Source organism: Aythya ferina (genome assembly GCF_964211825.1).
Source record: "Aythya ferina genome assembly, chromosome: 15".
Lineage (NCBI taxonomy): Eukaryota > Metazoa > Chordata > Aves > Anseriformes > Anatidae > Aythya > Aythya ferina.
Window position 1 is genome coordinate 4,531,142 of NC_140314.1, and position 21,223 is coordinate 4,552,364.

The 21,223-nt window shown below is 36.4% G+C and overlaps 1 protein-coding gene across 5 annotated transcripts in view; it reads right to left on the bottom strand.

The window, feature by feature from the left end:
- Window positions 1-21,223, bottom strand: part of SDK1 (sidekick cell adhesion molecule 1) — a 398,013-nt gene that overhangs the window by 368,926 nt on the left and 7,864 nt on the right. The window contains exon 1 of one of the 5 annotated variants that reach the window (XM_084536277.1): window positions 5,227-5,332. The exons of 3 other annotated variants lie outside the window; for them this stretch is intronic. Coding sequence is in view for 1 of the 2 variants with exons in the window: in XM_084536276.1 (XP_084392402.1) it covers window positions 4,750-4,813 (64 nt within the window). In the remaining variant the exon portion in view is untranslated. Of the gene's footprint in view, window positions 1-4,749; window positions 4,829-5,226; window positions 5,333-21,223 lie in introns of those variants that run through there. One more of the 5 variants, XM_084536276.1, reaches the window with a different exon arrangement.

The following is a 21,223-nucleotide window of genomic DNA, read 5'->3' on the forward strand; positions in this document are numbered from 1 at the left end:
GCTCCAATTTGTATGCATGAAAAACTCAAGACATAACCTTACTACACCACATGAAAAGGGAGACTGCTCTCCTCTTTGACATGATAATTAAATAAAAGAGATATGTAACTGCACTGCTCCCAAGCGCAATACCATTATATACCATCATATATCCAAGATTAATTCCTCACTTGAGTGGGCGCCAGGCTAAATTCAGACAAAATATAGTAAATTAGCTTTTGCACTTCATTAATACTGCCAGTTTCACGCTTGATGTCCAGTACATAAAAGATAGGAAGCTTATATGAGGTTAAACAAACAGCAGAACTAGATGACAAAACAAAGTTACTGGGATTAAAAAAATAAATACTGTTACCTTTAAAAAAAAAAAAAAAAGGAAAGAGGAAGTATATGATGTTGAATATATAAATATGAATTGCTCAATCTTAGTTCTTCACTAAATAATGCTTTTCCATACATCACAGTTCCAAATTCTGATGCATATTAATTGTGTATTGCACTCAGATTTCAAGATTTTCTTTTGTCAATTCATGGCAAATTGTTCAGTGGTCACACATCACCATAATACTCAAATATAAGATAAAAAGGGCAGAGCAGAACACACAGTTGAGCTGCTGAATTCAACTCCATGGAATGTTGTCCGTCATCAGACGCAAGATATTTAGAGGGGAATAAGCAATGCAGATAGCAGAGCTTCTTTAGGTGTGACAGTTTCAGAACCATGAAGTAAAATTCAAAATGCCAGTACATGAATCACCTCTTCATCACAAATCCCAGACTTGCATTAGTAACCTTCTCCTTAATCAGGAAGGTAAAAGAATTCAATTCAGTAGCATTTCAAAAACATTGATGCCTTGATGTCACACATTGCTTTCCTGAAACCAAGTAGAAATGCTGTTCACCCTTCCCACTTCAGAAGTAAAAGCAGAGAACACAGAGGCTGGGAAATTATACCCTCATGTAACGTAACTTTTTGGAATTCCCATAAGCAGCAACTAAAGCCATCGTATCTCCAACATGTCAGGTTAACCCTTGACCAATCTGACCCAGATAGAAGCCACATAACATGTAAAAAAAAATTTTGCAGGCATCATCTGACACCTCCTATAAACAGACCAAAACCAGCTCACACATAATGTACTAATAACTTGTCTAGCCAGGAGGCTGAATCTTCCTAAGTATGGCTCTAACATCATCAGTCCCTTATCTAACATTTACAGATAGATGCAAAACACATGCCTAAGCTCTAATAAATTTATAAATGGAGTCACGTAACTTCAGCTAGATGACAGACGCACTGAAAACATGCCTAGCCATTTTGTATATAGCTATGTGGAGAGCAGCCTTACTGCATCAGTTCCTTATACAGAAAATGTCATACCTTCTCTTATTTGGGGAATAGCCAGATTTCAGGAAAAGAAACTATGCTATATACAAGGTTTTAAGTTCTCAAAGACAGATGTATGGAATGTGTTTTGCTATGGATTACTTCAAAAGACCTTTTGTTGCACATTACAAGTCTACTGCAGAAATGATGAGGTTAAGTATAGAAAAACAATCTCATTAAACATTTTTATTATTATTATTATTTTTATTTATTTTTTTTTTTTTAACTTTTCTCTAAGGTTCAACTGCTATTCCATAATAAAAAAATCTTTGATGCTTTTCAGAGACATTCTACTCGACTGGAGAGTACAGGAGATCTGATAATTTAAGTAGATACAAGGCAAAAAGAGCTATTATTAAAAACTTGACCGCCAACATAGGCTTTCTTCCTCTCTTCTCTCACTGTAAACAGGAAAAACTCTGAGGTTAAATATCAACACAATACTTATTGAAAACAAGGGCCTTCATAAGCACTGTGACACTATTGCTTAAAAAACACTATTTCTTTTTTTTTTTTTTAAATAGAGAACTTCTAAATTGTTTGTCTTAAATGTGAGAAAATTCCACGCATTCCACGTGTTACAGTTTGAGATATATATATTTCCAAGTATTTTAATATAAAGGTAAATCTTATTAAAGCTACCTGATGTCATTACGATAATTAAAACGTTTGTGTACAAATGAAGCAAAGCTGTTTGGTGCTGCAACTGTTTATCCTGACAAATGCTTTAACTTGCTATATGTGTGCACATTTGTGCACACTCTGACTTGGGATTAGTCATGTATCTGGCAATGCTTCTTCAATCTTCAGAAACACTTCCGACAAGTACACAAGTTCTCATGGTTGGTTCTCTCAGTCATAGCTTCGATGTCCATCAATAAAAAAAAATAAAAATAATATTTTCTCAACTAATTGAGCTTCACTTCTCCAAGTGCACCTTTGCTCATTTTGTCACGTGTAGGCAGGAAAATAAACCATATCCTTCAGTGTGTTCCATCCAAACTATCAGAAATGCATGAAGGAAAGTAGAAAAGCCAAATTGCAATGAAACTCTGACCCTGATAAAGTTACTGGGACCTCAGCTGTATATATTGGATTTAGTGGAGCAACTTCGCTGAAATGTTGTTGCCTGTGAAACACAAAGGCCATTTTCTAGGGATCATTTTCTCTCAGGAAGGTTGCTGGACAGCCAACAGGCTACCAGGTAACCAAGATAGTTTTCTGGAGTTCCTACCGCATCAAATCCTTCAACAGGTTACACATTCTTCAATTAAAAATACTTTATGATGGAAATAATTTATCTTGGTTCATTTATTGGATTAGTCTATAAGACTCTTGGACCAAAGGGAGAAGATGGATACAATTCAAAAAAAGTTATTGCAGAAACCTCTTTCAGATTTTAAGTTTTTATTCACACAAACTACACAAAACCGTTCATCTCCCTAACTTTAAGCACAGCCTCGTATGATTTTTGCCATGCAGTGCAGGTTACGTGGAAAGGCTCTGTAGCCCCCTGGGCTGCACTCCAGCCCCTCCGACCCGTCCCTGGAGGGGAAGGCGCCCCGGAGCGCCCCGAGGCAGGCCGCAGGGCCCAGCGCCGACGCCGCCATTTCAGCCCGCGTGCGCGGCCCGCCCGGGCCTCGGGCGCCCTCTGGTGGCGCTGCCGGCCGCAGCACCGCCGCGTCCCCCCGCCTGCGCCGGGCAGGGCCCGCTCCGGCTGGCACCGCTGCCTCGGATGCTTTTCGGGCTTCCTACAACTAGTTACTGTGCGTTTTCTTTTGGCAGTTTTAGGACTTCTGAGTACCTTCTGCAGAAGTACAAGTGCGGGGCTCACAGCCTAGCCCCTCGGATGGGCGGTGAAGGGCACGGACACCGACACAACGTGCACACCGAGCTCCAAACCCAGGGGTATTCCAACATACACCTCGCATCCTCTAGCTTAAATTGAGAAACTAAAGCACAAAACAACTTCCCAGCTGAGTCACACTTGAAGAAACGTATGAAACACGAATACACAGGCAAACAACTATCGTCCATTTGCTAGTTCCCTTGCACCTTCCTTCTACTCTTCAGTGTTTTCTATAATGTAGGATTCCAAACTTATCTTGGTTCTCTGGCTTTCTGATGTTTCCTTAAAGGAAGACTCCAGTCCTTCTCCAGATAGCTTTCTTTGGAGAATGTAGAACCTCCTATTTAACAGAAAAGTCACTTCCTGGAGGGAGGGGGGTTGTACTAAACCGGACAGGTAACAAAACACTGAAATATGAAGCATGGCTTGGGCAAAATTTGCATTAAACGCTGAAATCTCCTACATTATAAACAATTCTGTACATTTACCATATAGCTAGTCTGCAGACTTCACCTTCCAGAAGATGGAAATAGTAGAACATTTTAAAAATTTGAGTTTCATCTCAGTTTCACCCTAAATAAAATTGTTACTTCCTCCCCAGCTGAACCTTCTCTTAAGTGCCGCCTGCCATGGGGAGGGCAGTCTGACACTCATCGGCATGAGTTCAGAACTGAAGGATTCTGATTTCTGACCCCTGAAAGGAGAGAGATGTTCCAGTACTTCACATCCAGAAAACACATCAGACTGAAAAGATGCAACTCTGAAAGGAGTATAAAACTTAATCACTCCCTCTCTGGCAGAAGGCTACAGATGTACAAGATTACAGGAAGTTTTGCCTTTTTTTTTTTTTCTTTTAATTAATGAAGGTCCTAATTGTTAACTCCTCTGCAGCACTCTCATGACTTCCCGAAACTTGGCTGAACAATCTGTTCAGAACACATTTTGGATTTTCACTTACTTTACTAATAAACAATATCACAGTTCTCCTCAAATTTCAATTCAAGAAGCATTGGGTCATCAAAACCATGAAATGGAAAAGGATTTTGTATAGCAGGTATCTGAAATACCATCTACTTGAGCAATCTAGAGTACTAGTAGCAACAAAAGCAATTAGACTCTGAACTCAGGAAAATGTCTTTGCAACTTGCATAGTTAAGTAGTGAAGAGACTGATAACAGAGCCTCTGCAATCTTCCTTACTGAAGGGTTTAGAAAATACATGAAATAAATATGTCAGGAGTCGTACTGGTATGACTAATACTCCCATAGCCCAGGAGAATATAATGCTGAACCTCAAAACTCCTCTTCTAGTCACCCACCACTCACCCTTTTACCTTTTCACTGCATTTTAGTTAGTTTACCTTTTGAAAACACGCTCAAAACTAAGCATATTTAATTCAGCCATGGAGCAGCAGATGATCAGACAAGTCTTATAACCTTAAAGCAATGATAAAGAAGGCATTACTAGGGAAGATCACAATCCCAAGGGAAGGCAGAAAAGAAGGACCAACAACCAAGAGGTTGAAGAGTGGAGGTGAGAGGCTGGAAGGCGTACTGGTGCCAGGAAACCACAGCCATGCCACACAGCTGCGTTTGCTGTTCCTGCCACTGAGGCAAGAAAACAAGAATAAAACTATTGGGCAATGACACTAAGAAAATCTGTTCATTGTGGTACTCATCCTGGAGCAGGATGCTGAATATTCAGTAGCAACAGGCAGCACCAAGGGCTGGCTCTTCCCAAATGCAAAACAAGTCAGGATACAAGGGTGACCCCAGCACAGGCAGCACCCCCCCAGTGCTGGCTGCAAGCCTCCAGCACAGAGCACAGCAGACAGAGGTGGGGGCAGGTAGCAGAACCCACTGACAATCTTAACCAAGCCATAAGACAGCAATACCCAGAGAGCCCCTTCAGAAACAAAAGCTGACGTGGCCAGAAAGAAACAGCATTAATCAGACACGACACCATGCAGCCGATGGGACAAATCACCTACCCAAAGGACTGATGCAGGATAGGACATAGGAACATCCACAGCAGAGCTCAGGCAATGACTAATCCCCCAAACCTAAGGCTAAATTGGGCTCTGGGGGCAGAGGATGTGGGGTGGAGACCCCAGGTGAGGCTCATCAAAGCAGTTTGGACTAAATGTCCTCCAGGCCCTGATAGTTAGACAGTAACACACCTAATCTTCATTTGAGAGAGGCAAAGTTGGCAAGTGAACCACAGCCACACCTTAACAGTCTATGTGTTCCCCTAGATAGCTGTTAGTTATCATCAGCTGAAGTTTATATCCTCCTAAGTGCAGATCACTTCATGTTAAGATGAAATCGGAGTAGAGAGTTCAGTGTAAAAAAAGAAAAGACTCTCTTACTATGGCAAAACATTTAGGGAAAGAAAAAAAAAAAGCTTCAGTGATGTTCCTGCCCATTTTTGCACAAGTAACATTTGTGCTCAATAGCTCGAAAGTACAAGAAATTGTATACACTACTCAAAATCTCACAATTTTTTATTATTATTATTTTAAATCTAGAGCAAAACCAAGCAAGACTAATAGGATGTTACCCATTTACAAAGAATAATTTACAGAAACTTTTCACCGTGAAAGACATCAAATGAGTGGGGGATTTTTTGTAATACAAACGATGATCCAACTTCAGTAAGATAAAGCATGCTTGACTTACCAATAATATCACTTCTCATGTACTTGAAATTAAGCTTTTGCTGAAGTACCGTACTGAATTGGGCCTATAAACAGAGCATTCATTTCATTAGTTTTAATAAAATTGTATGGAATCTTTGCTCAATGATTTGGGGATGGAATTTAGCTAAATTAAAATCATAATCAAATCAACCTTCCAAAACCAAGTGTAATAAATTAATTCTTGGAAATGTTCTTCATTATCATTTTCTAGCAAAGAACTCTTTAATACTAAGAGTCAAGTCAAACAGCCTATAGTTGTCATTCCCTGGCTTAATGAGCTTATCTCTTGTTAAGATGGAGCAACGTTTGTAAGAAAAGGCAGAAGTATCCACATAACAGAACCTAATTGCTTCTAATTTGAACAAAAAGTACTTAACAATAAAAGCACCTCTCTTTTTTAATATATTCTAACTTTTAAGACATGAGACAGACTCACAAAAGGGTTTATGCGATAACCTAACTTTGAGACATCTGCTTGTGCAGTTTGGGTACAACTTCTTAGTTATTAGTCTTCCAAACAGTGCCTGAACATGCCTTCAGGGTAGTGTGTCTAGGACATATTTCTGACATACAGTTTGCACGTATTTGTTCATCTTTTTTTCGGTAGGTAAAAGAATTTAATATATGGATTCTATCCTATTACGTATCATATTTACTGTGTTCAGTTTTGGGCCCCTCGCTACAAGAAGGACATCGAGGTGCTTGAGCGGGTGCAGAGAAGGGCGACGAAGCTGGTGAGGGGCCTGGAGAACAAGTCCTACGAGGAGCGGCTGAGGGAGCTGGGCTTGTTCAGCCTGGAGAAGAGGAGGCTCAGGGGTGACCTTATTGCTCTTTACAGATACCTTAAAGGAGGCTGTAGAGAGGTGGGGGTTGGCCTGTTCTCCCACGTGCCTGGTGACAGGACGAGGGGGAATGGGCTTAAGTTGAGCCAGGGGAGTTTTAGGTTAGATGTTAGGAAGAACTTCTTTACAGAAAGGGTTGTGAGGCATTGGAACAGGCTGCCCAGGGAAGTGGTGGAGTCACCATCCCTGGAAGTCTTCAAAAGACGCTTAGATGTAGAGCTTAGGGATATGGTTTAGTGGAGGGCTGTTAGTGTTAGGTTGGAGGTTGGACTCGATGACCTTGAGGTCTCTTCCAACCTAGAAAATTCTGTGATTCTGTGATTCTGTGATATTATGTTCTGTGCAACATACAGTTGTATCATGCCACGTGGCCTCAGTGCAGAGCACAGGCCTGGTCCATTTTGTTTACCAGCACAGAGGTAGTATTAGGTTCTGCAATTGCCTTTGGGCACAAAAAACTAGGCCCACTGGTTTTTCCAAGGACAGCATCTTTATCTCCAGGATATCAAAATGTGGGTTTGGTCATGTCCCTCAACACAAGAAGTTCAAATCTGAAATTCCTGTATCCTGTTCCTAGAAAAATGCCTGTAGCATGATGCCACAGGACAAGGCTGGAAGTATTTCTGTTATGCAGTTGAAGCTGCATACATACTCAAGGAAAAGGATCACTAAATAAAAAATAAATGGCAAAAGCATAAACACACTAAGATGACTGAAGCTCTTTATAATATTGAGCAGAAAATTCTGAAGAGGGAGTAGTCTTGGGTTCCTATGCCTGCCTCCAATATTGACTATGGATTTTGTGTAACATCTGTTTTAAACTGCAAACATGACCCTGAGAGTAGGGTCAAGAACATGGGACTTCTCTGGCTGAGAGGTGTTACCGAATTAAGCTCTGCACTGTTACTGCTGGACTATTCCGAGCTACCCGACATAGTTTTTTGATTTATAAGTTATCTCTGTGCAGTCCTGTAAAATGGGGATCCAAGATAGATTAACACAAAGTTAGAATACACTAAATTAAAAATAAATAATCTCATTCCATGTAAATAGCAGCATGGCAACAAAATTAACACCACCACCACCACCACCCCAGGCTTTTTTAGATTATTTAGTTCAGTTATTTATTCATTCATTGGATCTATACTAGTAATATAAAAAAAATAGTAATTAAGATATGAATTTATTGTTTAATTTAGCTTCATGTCCCAGTACAATATTGTGCTTATGTGTGGCTAAGCTTTGACTGATAAATTAAGGAGCAATTTAAAGCAATCTTTTCAACTTGTTTTGTATTATGGTTTGTTTTTTTGTTGTTGTTGTTGTGTGTTTTTTTTACTTGACACTGCTCCATCACCCTAAGAAAATTATCTTAATTACTTCTGAGGTAAATATCCCCTTTTTATAAAAATATTTCAAATATAAACATATGTTTAACTGGGCTTTGTTCTTTTATTCACAAGTATTTATCTGCAGCTTTTCCATCAGACCAAACGGACCCAAAAGAAATGCTGTCTGAAAAGGAACAAACATACAATTAACAGACTCTACAAGTCCTCATCAAACAGCTGTCTACTTATAATACAGATGAATACTCTGGATACTTCTCAAAAGTCTTGTAAGAATCATGTCACTGAAGGTACTAATTTTCCCTGCCAATCCTACATTTTCATGTAAGAGTAACTAGGTTGATGTCAAAGAACTGAAACAAAATTATATTCCATATGTCATACCAGACGCAACTTGTTAAGATTAGCATATTTATAAGACAAAAAAAATGCATTGTAAGTAATGCAAATATGAAAAAAACTTTTTATTTGTAAAACCATTTTCTCCAATTAAAGTATGCTTTTCTACCTTTCTTTTACAGGATCAAAGAAATTTAATTCCATGCCGTAGGAAAGATCTGGGAGGGAGTAACATCTGATATTGAGCAGAAAGTCAACTATCAGTAATTTATCCTTTCAACCTGTAATGCCATGGTCTAAACAATAATCCATCTGGCTGAAGACAAGGAAGTCAGTCTGGTAACGGTCACAACAGGCCAAAACGTTCCAAGTTCAACTATGTGGGACAAGAACGATATAAATAACTCTAAGTTTCTAACTGAGATCTGGTATTTTTCACATGAGTCTATTTTGGCAAATTTTGAATCGTCTATCTGAATTCATTTAGACAAACTTTTTCAACCAGCACTCTTTATACCCCCTTGTAAAAATCTGAAAAGTAATGCTAATTGAAGATGAACAATTAAAAGCATGTGCTTTCAGCAGAAGACCATTTTGCAAATAAAAAAAAGTTATTAAAAACAAAACTAATGGATAGCTAGCAAACTATACTACCTTTATTATGGTCATTAACTCTGAAAGCAGCAATAAAACTCAGAATATTATTTGTCTACCTCCCGTGACATATTTCTCAACAGAGCTGATGGACTAACATGTATTTCAATGTATTCCACATGTATTTTGTTATATTGCCTTTGGTCATAATGTATAATTTAGCTAACCTAATTTAATGTCAATATCAAAATAGCTTGCCAGAGGAAACAGTATGCTAGTTAAATATATACTTTGCCTAGTAGGAACATAACTTGTTATCTAAAAATCTTCACAAAAAATACTTACAATTCTCTGACAAACATTTTCATTTTCAAAATGTGAAAGCTGACTACAGATTAGTTGCACTAACTTCAGATTAATAATTATATTTCTGGAATAAATTATAAATCTCCTTTTGAAGGAGCTGAAGCAGACAGATGAAATGACCCCAAAACATTGGATTGATTCATCAACTACTAATCACAGAAGTACTCATTAAAGTATTTTTAACCAATATGCTCAATATATAACAAGTAAAGGTTACTCTGTGTTTCTAGTACTGATAATGACATGGATAAACTATGTAGTATAAAATTACGCTTACACGGCTTATAACATAGTACCAATAACTATCCACTATCTCAAGGCAACTTAATTTTAAATGTAGCCTAACCTACAGAAAACATATTGGCCGCTACTATTCAAATGATTGTTAGAGGGGAAAATTGACTAAGGATGATCAGTATGTCAGATAAACATGGTATATATGTGAATGTTTTTGGCAGAAGACAACCACACACTGTTTTCCTCTAGATTCTAAAGTGACAGAAACTGAAAGGAGAGAAAGGTTATTTTAATGGCAATCAGAAACTGTCTAATTTTCTCTATTTTCTAAGATGAGGTCTATTCAAATCTGATATACCTGGTTCAACCAACAGCCACCAGAATAGCTCAGGGTTACTGGGTTCATTAAACCTGATACGGTTTCACCTCAGGCTACAAATGGATACCCAAAAACATTTTAGACTAGTGAAGTAAAACCTATTGTTAAATTCACAAGCATTAATTAGGGAGTTTTTCTAATGTAACTGCAACACAAAGAAAACACAAAACCAGACTTAACTTTATTATTATTATTCCCACAAACTACCAAATAAAATACATTCATACATTATTTCTTTCTACCCAGATTCCTGTGGAGAAAGACATTTCAACAAGACTAAGGAAAAGAGGGGAGAGGGGAACTTTAGGTTAACAAATTCCATAAAAAACCATAGGAGTCAATGGAAGAAAGTTTCATGAGTCAATTCTTAAATCTAATGGAGAATCTTCAAACAACATTAGCCTACGAATACAATTAAAAGGCAAAGGAGGAATAATAAAAAATAACTACTGAGAAATAATGACCCTCAAAGGTGTCGTCTGCTACACATGGCACAAGGGAAAGATGCTTGGTGAAGGGAGAGAATGGGAAACATCAGTGTGTAAAAGCTTTGTAGTTACTCCACTGAAGTATCTGTACAACTGAAAAAGACACATGGAAAAGGAGGCAAGCTAACTGGAGCGACTTACATATGCTTACATATAGCCTTCAAAACATCAAAATCCTGAGGAGTTTGTAGTCTGCTACCTGATACTTTGGTCTTCAAAACAGAACTCTGCTAAGAGCAGTGTAGGTGACCCAAGCCCTTCCCACAGAACACCATAAGAAGCACCAGTAGACAATAAAAATGTCTTATAAAATGATGTGATGACCATTTCATGGGGATATAAAATGGAACCATCTTGTTCAAGCATTATCTACTCTACCGATAGCTGATACACTCTAAACCCTTACAGCTTGCCAGTTTTTCATATTTCTGCTCATCAACTAACCTCCATGGTACACTAAATGCTTTGTGGCTGATATTTTTGCTGGCTCCTTCAAGACACTAAAGTTACAGATATATGCATATTGACAACATCCTCAGTTAAATTTTGGAAACCTGTTCAACATGGATGCTAACTACCTTTCAGATAAACATTTATGTTAACAGCATTATAAACTCCAAGCATAAGGAGACTGAGTGCTGACTATTTAATTCAACAGCTATATTGTAGAGATTTGTAGAGAGCTCCTAAGGCCAGAAACACCTCAGATTGCACCAAGCTCCTATCTTTGAATTATTAACTATGTTTCAGGTTAACTACTACATTTCAATACTACTTCAGCTGAAGTACTGTGTTTCAGGTTAAGATAACTACTAGGGCACATGGCAACAAAGTTCCAAGGAATATTCTGTAACCTTATGCATTTTCTGAAAACCACCATTTCTGAGTGCTCAGGAAAGCCCCAAATGTTTCATGATTATTTTATGCTGTTACAAGCATCTAATGAACAGCACACTGGGGTAGCTATACTGCTTCAATGACAAGCAACAGTTGACATCTGTCCTTGCTTCCACAAGAAAACAAAGCTGTCCTACGCTTTAGCATAGAACAAGTCCCCAGCATGCTTTTTCTGTGGTGCTGGGGAATTTAAAACACACACAAATTCTAGGAAGCAGCTACACATAAGGATAGGGGTAGGAGGATTCAGCATGCATAATTCCCATTCTTCATTGCCTCTTGAACAAAACCAACCAACCAAAATAATAATAATAATAATAATAATAATAATAAAAAAATAGACATTCCTCCCCTGAATACATGGCAGAATCAGCAGTCAAGCCAAAGAATACAGTTACTTATAAACACACAATTTTAAAAGAAATTGTGAGTTCCTGTTGAAATAATTTATCAAGATTAGATGTGATTTTTCTAAATTCTCAAATTGTCAAATTTGATCATATTATAATTAAACTGAGTTTAGTTTCCTCCCACTTTACCACTTTTCACCTCCAGAATCATGAAATTACCTAAACATTGTCCTAAAAAACTGCTATTTAATAATTACTATTCTTATTTCTCTACATATTTTGTTTTCCTGCACTATTGCAAGAACTTCCTGATGTAGAAGAGGAAAAAGAGATAAGTGATAAACTGAATACCCACAAAACTTATTACTCTTATTACTTATCATATTGTAATTAATATTGTTACTGCTCAAACTTAGTTTTCCAACATAATAAATATTTTATTTCTCTCATGCTCAATACTGTAGGGCATTTATTCTATCTATAATTATTACATTTTTACATAATGATTTTTAAGTTCTTTCAAAGTGAAAGGAGACAACATATTACAAAATTATCTGGGATGAAGACAAAGCTAATTTCACTCTTATGGATAAACAATCAATATTAAATGAATATTTGAGGGAGCTGTCTGCTCCAGAAGTCAGAGAAACAATCAAGAAAACAATGGACATTACTATATTTTTCCTTGTTACTGAATAGCCCATGCCCTGCAGCATCAAGTACAAATCTGCAACGAAAGGAAACCATTCAAATTGGCATAATATGCTTTCAAGTTTACTATCACTTACTGATTTTCATGCCATATATATTCTATTACAAATCAAACTCTCAACTGACAGTCCTGTGTTAGTTATCTGAGAATAAAAGCTACTATCTGAGAATAAAAACTCTTTAATTTTCCAAGACTGTAACCAGTCATAGAAGTTATGCCCAACAAATTTAATATTTGCAGTATCAATGCAGTATTATTACCTTCACCATCACTTGCAAAGGCTTTTGTGCCTTGAAAGAGTTTGCATAGGTTAATTGCCTGGAACTTGATAAACAATTCTGATGATAATGTACAACAAGAAATGTGATCCAAGATCAAATAGCCATCAGGACACTAAAGAAGATAAATGATAACAGATTTGTGTGCCACTCTTGTCACAGTAACCAAATAAAACTCTTTCACCTATCTCCAGTCTTAAAAACAACACAGACAAGAGGGTATCCGGGAGAACATACTTGGTAAGTAAATGAAAGTGTGATGCAATATGCCACACTTCAGAGTCACAACACTAAGAAAGATACATAAGAATATTAGACATCTTTAATTGCATTTTTTTTTTAAATCATGGCAATTAGAGGAAATCCTTTCACTATTTTATTTATTTATTTAGGACTGTGAAATACCTTAAAGTGGGATAAATCTAAATATATGACTGAAAATGCGTCTTTATTTTGAATCTACTAAAAGAAAAGGATTAGGCTTAGAATAAATAATGTCTTCTTATGGCTGGGCATTTACATATCTGGAATAGCCAAGTAAAATACAACTCAAAAAAAATCAGTATTGCTGTTTCTGTTTTGAATAGCTTCATAAGCATCTACATTTAAGACTTAAGAACTTTTTTAAGTATCACACACATACTCCAATATAAGACTGAAGATTGTGATTGTGATTTACTAACTTTGTGAGCTATCAAAAGTGCTAAGCAACATTATGTAAAAATATTAGCATATTTTGACTAACAGTACACATGAAGATACAGTCTCATGTCATATCTTTTCCTGGTTCAGGCAAAAGTACTATGTATTATTCTTTTTCTGCTTTTGATCTTCTCAACAACCTGATTGTTTATTTTCTTAAGTCTCTTATATAGAGACGATATATATATATATATAAAATTATTTGTAAAGAAAAAAAAAAAAAAAAACAACACATAACTCCTTCACTTTATTATGAACTTCTGTAAAAAAACATATACCCCAAAAGACAACTATTTGCATCATGAAGTACCTACGTATAAACTTTTTATGTTTAATGGGCATTACTGCCCACTAGTCGTATGAGTGGATAGACTAATTTCTCAGTTCTTGAAACCTGCTGAAGCACATCCTTTTTCACACACAAAGAAACACATTTGCTTCTGTGCAAAAAAAAAAAAAAAAAAAAAAAAGATTAGACTGACATTAAGAAGAGCAATACAATTTACACACTGACATTAAAGAACTTCATTAGGATTAATCTGTGTAACTTCAGTATTTACTAGTTACCCCTATAGTATATATTAATTACTCTACCAGAAAAGTTTTAAAACTGCCTCAATGCAACCAAAGCTTTTAAATGCATAGAGCAGAAACTATTAAGAACAGTATAATAGCAACATAAAAATTTAAAGCATAAAAACCTTCAATATATTAAGTAAAAATCACTGGAGAATATTTTTAATATGTAAGCTTTGCTGAACACTACCTAAATTAAAATCACCTACTTTTATACACATTATTTTATTAGTAAAATTACATTACTTATCATATTCAACAAGGCCACAGAAAGCTTAACCTTTCTTGTTATGATATTAGGTTTGATGGTCATTAGTTTCCTCCTACCAAAAGGATTCATTGCAATCAGTTGTAGATTAGTGCAAGTCCTAAAATACTGTAGACATGTACTAGATGAGCCGAAAACAAAAACAACTAAAAAAAGCCAACAACAACAACACTAAGACCTATTCTGTGCTACATGAAAGTGTAATAATGCACTTCACTTTTTACCCACAAATTTAATACCACACTTAATGAATGAGCCATAGTGGCAATTGTTCACCCCTTTACCAAGGACTCAGAGCTTGAAACCTGTTGCATTTAGCTATTTCTTCAAAAACAGTAGGTCTGAAAGATCTGAACACTTTGTTTCTTACAGAACTACTACACAGTGATATGAAAAAGCACAACTAATTCAATAACCACAAGTGCTTTGACTCTAACGTTATTACATTTCACCATGTAGATTTATGAGATTTAAGATCTCCATTTAAGATCACGCAATTTCACAGTTTCTCTCTGCCAATATACAAGGTATAAAATCAATAAATAAATAAAGCTCACAAACAAAAAGAGGAGGCCTCCAAGATGAGTTTTTTAAAACAGATGTTATTAGTTGAACTAAGTTAAGGATGTAGATTCATAGTATTTCTGCATCTCACCTACATTATTTTAATTTATTTATTTTGGCCCCCATTTCTTTATCACCACCTTGCTTGTGTCAGAAGGATTTGGAGGATCAAGTGAAGGCAAGTGAGTAGGGGAAAAGGAATTATGGGTGGAAATTATTATTAGGACATTTTCCATCTTATGCTCCATGCTGAAGGTCATAGTTCTGAATTGCCACGGAGCCAAAAAAAATCTGGGAAAAAAAAACGAGTAGTTATTTAACTCGATGCCAAATGACACAAAACATTCTTTTAGATATGTTAAAATAACCTGATAAAAAAGAATTATTAAAGAATAAAAAAAATAATTAAACAACCAGATAAAAAAGGAATGAATAAATATTAAAGAATTATTAAAAACAAGGCAGATACATTAAAATCAAATTTTGGAAAACATAATTATGCAAAGCACTAATATGTCTAATAACATGCAAATTTTAATCTTTCTTTTTTTCTATGTAGAAGTAATACTTTGTATAAAAAATTAGAAAAAATAAAAGATCTTTTGACCAGCAACAGTAAGACGACTTCACAGGTCTGGAACACAATGAAGGCTTTGAAAATTCCAGTATATCAATCACTATAGACAGTTCTTCATACATACAGTGCATTCTACTTGTCAGCTTACACCATGACCTCTGAATAGTTACGTCTTACGTTTTATTTGCTTCAATGCAGCATCTGACCTAGCAGGCATGCATACAGTTTATTCGGCACGTAGCCTCTTTTCCAGAACCTCAAGGCAGCTGAGACTTAGATATCTGGAAAAGCAACTGAGAGTTGCAAATTTGTATGAAATCGACATTTGCCTTTCACGTGGGATGTAGGATTTGACTGAATTATAGGAAATCTATATCTAGCATCTCCCATACTGGTTTTGGGAGCTCTTTCAGTCTAGGCAGTCACGTCCTTAAAACAGTACAACATCTTGTCTTGAAATAGAACAGTAGCAAACATTTTCTTCCCCAAGTGCTACAATATCCACTGTCTTTGGCACATGTTACTAGTTCAAACAGAGCTCTCCTGGTAAACACACTGGTTTGGATGTTATTAAATTCAAGTGCCAGTGACAACTACATACCCTGCACATGCCCAACACCAACACTCACTAATTGCTTTTAAGAAATGTGCAACATGCCATAATTTACCAAAGCACCAATGCCTATTCACTTCATGCTGCAATGAATTCCAAGTAAACATGGGTAGCTATGCCATTAATTTTAATAAAGTGACAGCTAACGCTTACTCCATTGCACTGAACATTTGCACAAAAACTGGCTTATGAGTAGTTAGAAAGCCCAGCAGCTCTACAGGAAGATATTTAGAATTCCTGTAACAAACCAGGTATTTGTTCACATGAAAGTGTGAAAATCCACACATAATCAACACTTTATTTGTAATAAACAATATTAACACTGTGACCTCATTTGTTTTAAACCATCAGGACAGATATTAACTAATTAAATGAATAATTGATCATTTCTTAACCTAATAACTCTTTTTGACCAGACTGCACAAGCACAAAGTGACAGTTAACTCAGAGTGATCAAGCTTGTTGTTAACCAGCTACACGAGCACGTGGTTGAAAACTTCTGGGCACGGAACTTTCACTGAGATCAGAATACACTCTCGTGGAGAAGTTCTTCCCAAACTGAAAAGTATATTGGCAGCAGTGAAATGGAGACACAGAACAAAATTAGAAGATTAAAAATACTGTCTCCCAACTCAGCTGCCAACAATTCACATTGATAAATCACTTCCCTTTATTACTGTACTTATCAGTGGGTGAAATCTTTTGTGTTTTATCATTTGTAAGTGCAGAAAAATAACTCCTGTTTGCTCTCCAAAGGACATCCTTCATTTAATAGCTATCACAAATGAAACTAAGCATTCAAAGGACAATGAAAACAAAATCCTACTTAGTTGCACCTCAGTGAGAGTAGAGCCTAGACCAAAGAGTATCTTCATTGCACTGAGCCCTTCTGCACTCAGCCATTTAGGGGAAAACACCCGAAGTAATTTTGGAAGCTCCCTCTGCCAACAGCTTCCTCTGCTGGCAGGTTTTCATTTTACCGTGACATATGCCTGTTTTAGTTGTGTTTGTGTCTCCTCACTGTCTGCCAACGTACAGAGGAAATTGTCTATCGAAAGGAAATATTAAAATAGATGTATTCAGAATAATGTCAAATGCATTAAAAAATGAAAAAAGTGTTTTATCTCTATTCAGTCAAAGAGCATTTAGGCTGAAAGTGATAACACATTTGTTGGTGAAAGCTATTTTGCAGGCATCAAGCTTCAATTCTGCATTGTTACAGATAAAAGTATTCATCTCTGCCCAAGAGATTAGGATTGTCCAGTTGCAGAGTCATATTACATTTTCTCACTAGCTAACCCACTATTTTTTGTTTGGTTGTTGCTGTTATTTAGATAGTATAACACCAACAATTTTAAACTGTCAAAATTTTAAATTTTAGATCTTGTCTGGATTTCTGCAATTAATTTTCAAATTTACCAAGTACAACAGTTAGCATAACAGACTTTTACTGGCTAGTGTGCCATAAGTATGTCTGTTCAGATTCTAGGTAGCAGAAGACAAACCTTAATCCAGAATAAAAAAAAAAAAAAAAAAAGCTGAAAATTATACTTGAATGGAATTGACCAGGCATCTTATTTTAATCATGATATATTTACATAGTGAATGTAGCATTGAACTTCCAGCACTTAAAACTTTTGAGTTTGACATGCTTTTGCTCTCAATTCTCAACTGAATATTAAGAAAAAATATGTATAAATATTTTACCAATTAAATGCTATTAATAAATCATATGTAATGAAAATGTGAGAAAGCTTGATATTGACACAGGTATAGGGGAACCTGAAATAAAGACACTGGGTACTAATAAGCCTGTTTTGCTTTTTGAGCTAGGGCAAAATCATTTAATCTAGTCTCCCATGGCAATGAACAAAACTGTTTAAAAGTAGAATTTTAGTCTTGTTTTAGGGATAACCAGCACTAGCACAATTAGGCTCTGTGAAAAGGGAACACTGTCTCTCAGCCTACAAATTTCAGGAAGTTTTTAAATAAAATACATGTTTCTTTTCAAGAGCAGAAAGTACAGACCTCTCAGGAGTAGTTCATAAAAGCCGAGAGTCTTGCAAACTCTCCCAGAGAGAAGACAGCACAGAACTTAAAAAAGAAATAAAAGAGCTTAAGATAGCTGTAAAGAATATTAGTTTCTCTTAAAATATGTTCTTAACATGATGGTTGCACATGCTGGTTCAGGAAATGAATTTAACAATTATCCATGATTTTTCTGCATCTGAGACACATTTGACGTTGCTAATGATAAGTAACCAATTATGTTTGCAAAATATATTTTTAATGGAAAATGGGAAATTAGTAGCATTTGCCTTAAAATCTGCTGTTTGATGTGGTATATAATAAAAAGTTTTTTAGAAGTATCTTCAGTTACTCCCTCTTCAGAAACAAAACAACAACAAAAGGCAACTAACTTCTTAGCAGTAAAAACAGCATAAGGCAAAATACAGGAGTTACTATTCTTGATCTTTTGTCTATTAGTCTTACCTAACATTTTTGAAAATCTTAGTCTTTCTGGTTACCTGTTGTGAAGAAGGTCTTCTAGCACAATAAAAGCCCTGCTTCAGACATTAAGAGTGTCCTAGAAAACCTATTCTGTGGCCAGTTAGAGGATAACTAAGGAATCTGTTCTACATTTCACAAATAAAAAAGAGGATTTTAAACTATCACCTCAGTCATTTACTAGCAGTAGGCATTACGTGTGTTACAGTAACTAATACAATAGCCAGAGACCCAAACTACATTGTGGTAGAGGTTATATCAACCTGGGACAGAAAGATAAAGCAAACAGAGGAGAACAGCAAGGGACACAGATGGGCATGCACATGAGCAATTAGACAGTGCTCATCAGTATGAACAGCAGTGTTTCCAGAGCATTATCAACTAAGCAACGGTAAAGTTTCTGTGCGTATCATAGAAGAAAAAAGCGTGCTCACAGAGTTTAAAGGCCATATTTGCTGATGGACAAAGAGTTTCTCCTAAGCAAGGAGTACAGCAGGGAAGAAAACACCAGGGCGCTATTTTACAAATATTATGTTAGCGTGATAGGTTAGAATCAGTTAACCTCTGATGCTGAAGGAAAGAAAACAGCCCCAAACAATCTGCAAGAAAGGTCAGTAGTACCTCTACACACGCAGATTCCAGAAAATTTAAAAACACAACAATCAGTACCCCCATTTAGAAATGCCGTGAGGTAATTTCCTTCCCTCCTCCTACCCACTTCAATACTACAGCACTGTGTCACTTGCCATTCGTTTCGTGTTACAATGAAAGCATTATCTTTGAAATGCAGCTATGCCATAGTGCTACACATTTATTTTCCAATCACTGTATACCATTTAGTTATTTCAGAACTACTTAGTCATGACTGTACTTTGCACTTCCTTAAAGATAAGTAAGAACGAAGGGATGCTCCCCAACACACAAGTAAGATAACAATGATTGTGTTCTACCAACTCTGTATTAGATGCAAATGTTAGACGAGCAAACAGTCCAGTATAAAGAAATGTATTTTTCTGTATGTCTAAATGTTAGACATATTTGAACTATAGTTTCATTATTTTCTTAGTACTTCCCTTAAGAGGTAGTAATGCTGCTGAGCAGACTTCCTATAAACTCAATGCCAAAAGCACTCATCAAAGCCACAACATATACAGAGTTAGATAAATATGAAAATGAGATTGGAAGTAGCATCTACCAGATCTTCTGATGTTTTTGTGTAATAATGAGTTAAGAACTCTTCAATTTCATCCTGGAATCAATGTGGGACCACTTAAGCAACATGTACTGGAGCTATGTATCATTACTGTCTACTTTCTGGTCCAAGAAGGCTATACCCAACAAATTATTTTCTAGATAACTTGTTAGACCTAGAAGTTTATTAAAAAAATATATGGCTTATTGCTTGAAAGGCCATAAAGTGGTTTAAATAGACCTAAGGGACAATGATTTATCTACCAGAATCAACTTTCTCTTCAGGCTGCTGCAATAGAGCATGGAAATGTGAAAAACAGGATTAAAGATTCAAGTTATCTGCCTAAATCCCACAAATGCTTTATCATTTATCAAGAATGACACTTCAGAACTTATCTCAGTGCTGTGACATACCATAAGATTGTACAATCCACTTCCACATTTTGCATAAAGTGGTGTTAAAGATTTCATTTTATCAGTTGTTGGAGCTTGTATCATCATTTTCACCTGCTGAATCTGCATATTTGATACCAATGTTAACAAGTAATACCTGTGGAATTTGCAACTTTAGTAGACGAGACAGAGGAAAAAAATACATTATTCCCCTTTTAGGTTTCAAGAATTTAAATGTAAGGGGGTTAAGGGGAATATTCATATTGCCTAACTTTACCTGACAAGCTTCTCTCTAACAGAAACTCCCTTAAGTGTCTTTCAGAGAAGAAATCCTATGTTAAGTCTTCCAAACCACCCCTCTAAAGGCACTAACCTTTCTATTTCCTATCCAGGAACACCAGCCTCCAAATGTTTGTAAGTTAGGCTATGCATATTCCCTTGCGTTTTGTCTCAACCTGAAAGCTCTCTAACAATTTAAACTCATTTTAGTGATGGCTGCCAGGATCATGCCCCTGACTACACATTCCCATCACCTCTTTCGCATCCCTGATGCTTTTGTGACCCCAGTTTCAGCTAGTTCAGGGAGCCAAAACAGCTGAAAATTAGCCTTACAAACACTTACCCTTTCAAAGCCTACATTTTCAATATTACTGAGGGTGCCAGTTGTATTACAGGGCATTTCACAGAGAAAACATATGATTAGCTGCAGACTACTATATATTGTAGTAACAGGATTATTATTTTTTGGAGCAAGAGCAAAACAAAAAAATAACTTTAAGCAAACCAAAAACACTAACACTCAAGGTACGGTATGCAAATACCATGTATGCCTACAAGCCAAGCATCTGTATAATGCATAACTAATTAAACACTGTATTCATAGATTCATAAAGGTTGGAAAAGACCTCCAAGATTATCTGGTCCAACCATTTCCCTCCTACCAACATCACTCACTAAACCACGTCCCCAAGCACATCCAATCTTTCCTTAAACACCCCCAGGGACGGTGACTCCACCACCTCCCCAGGCAACCCATTCCTAGATCTTACAAGAACAGCCATAATCG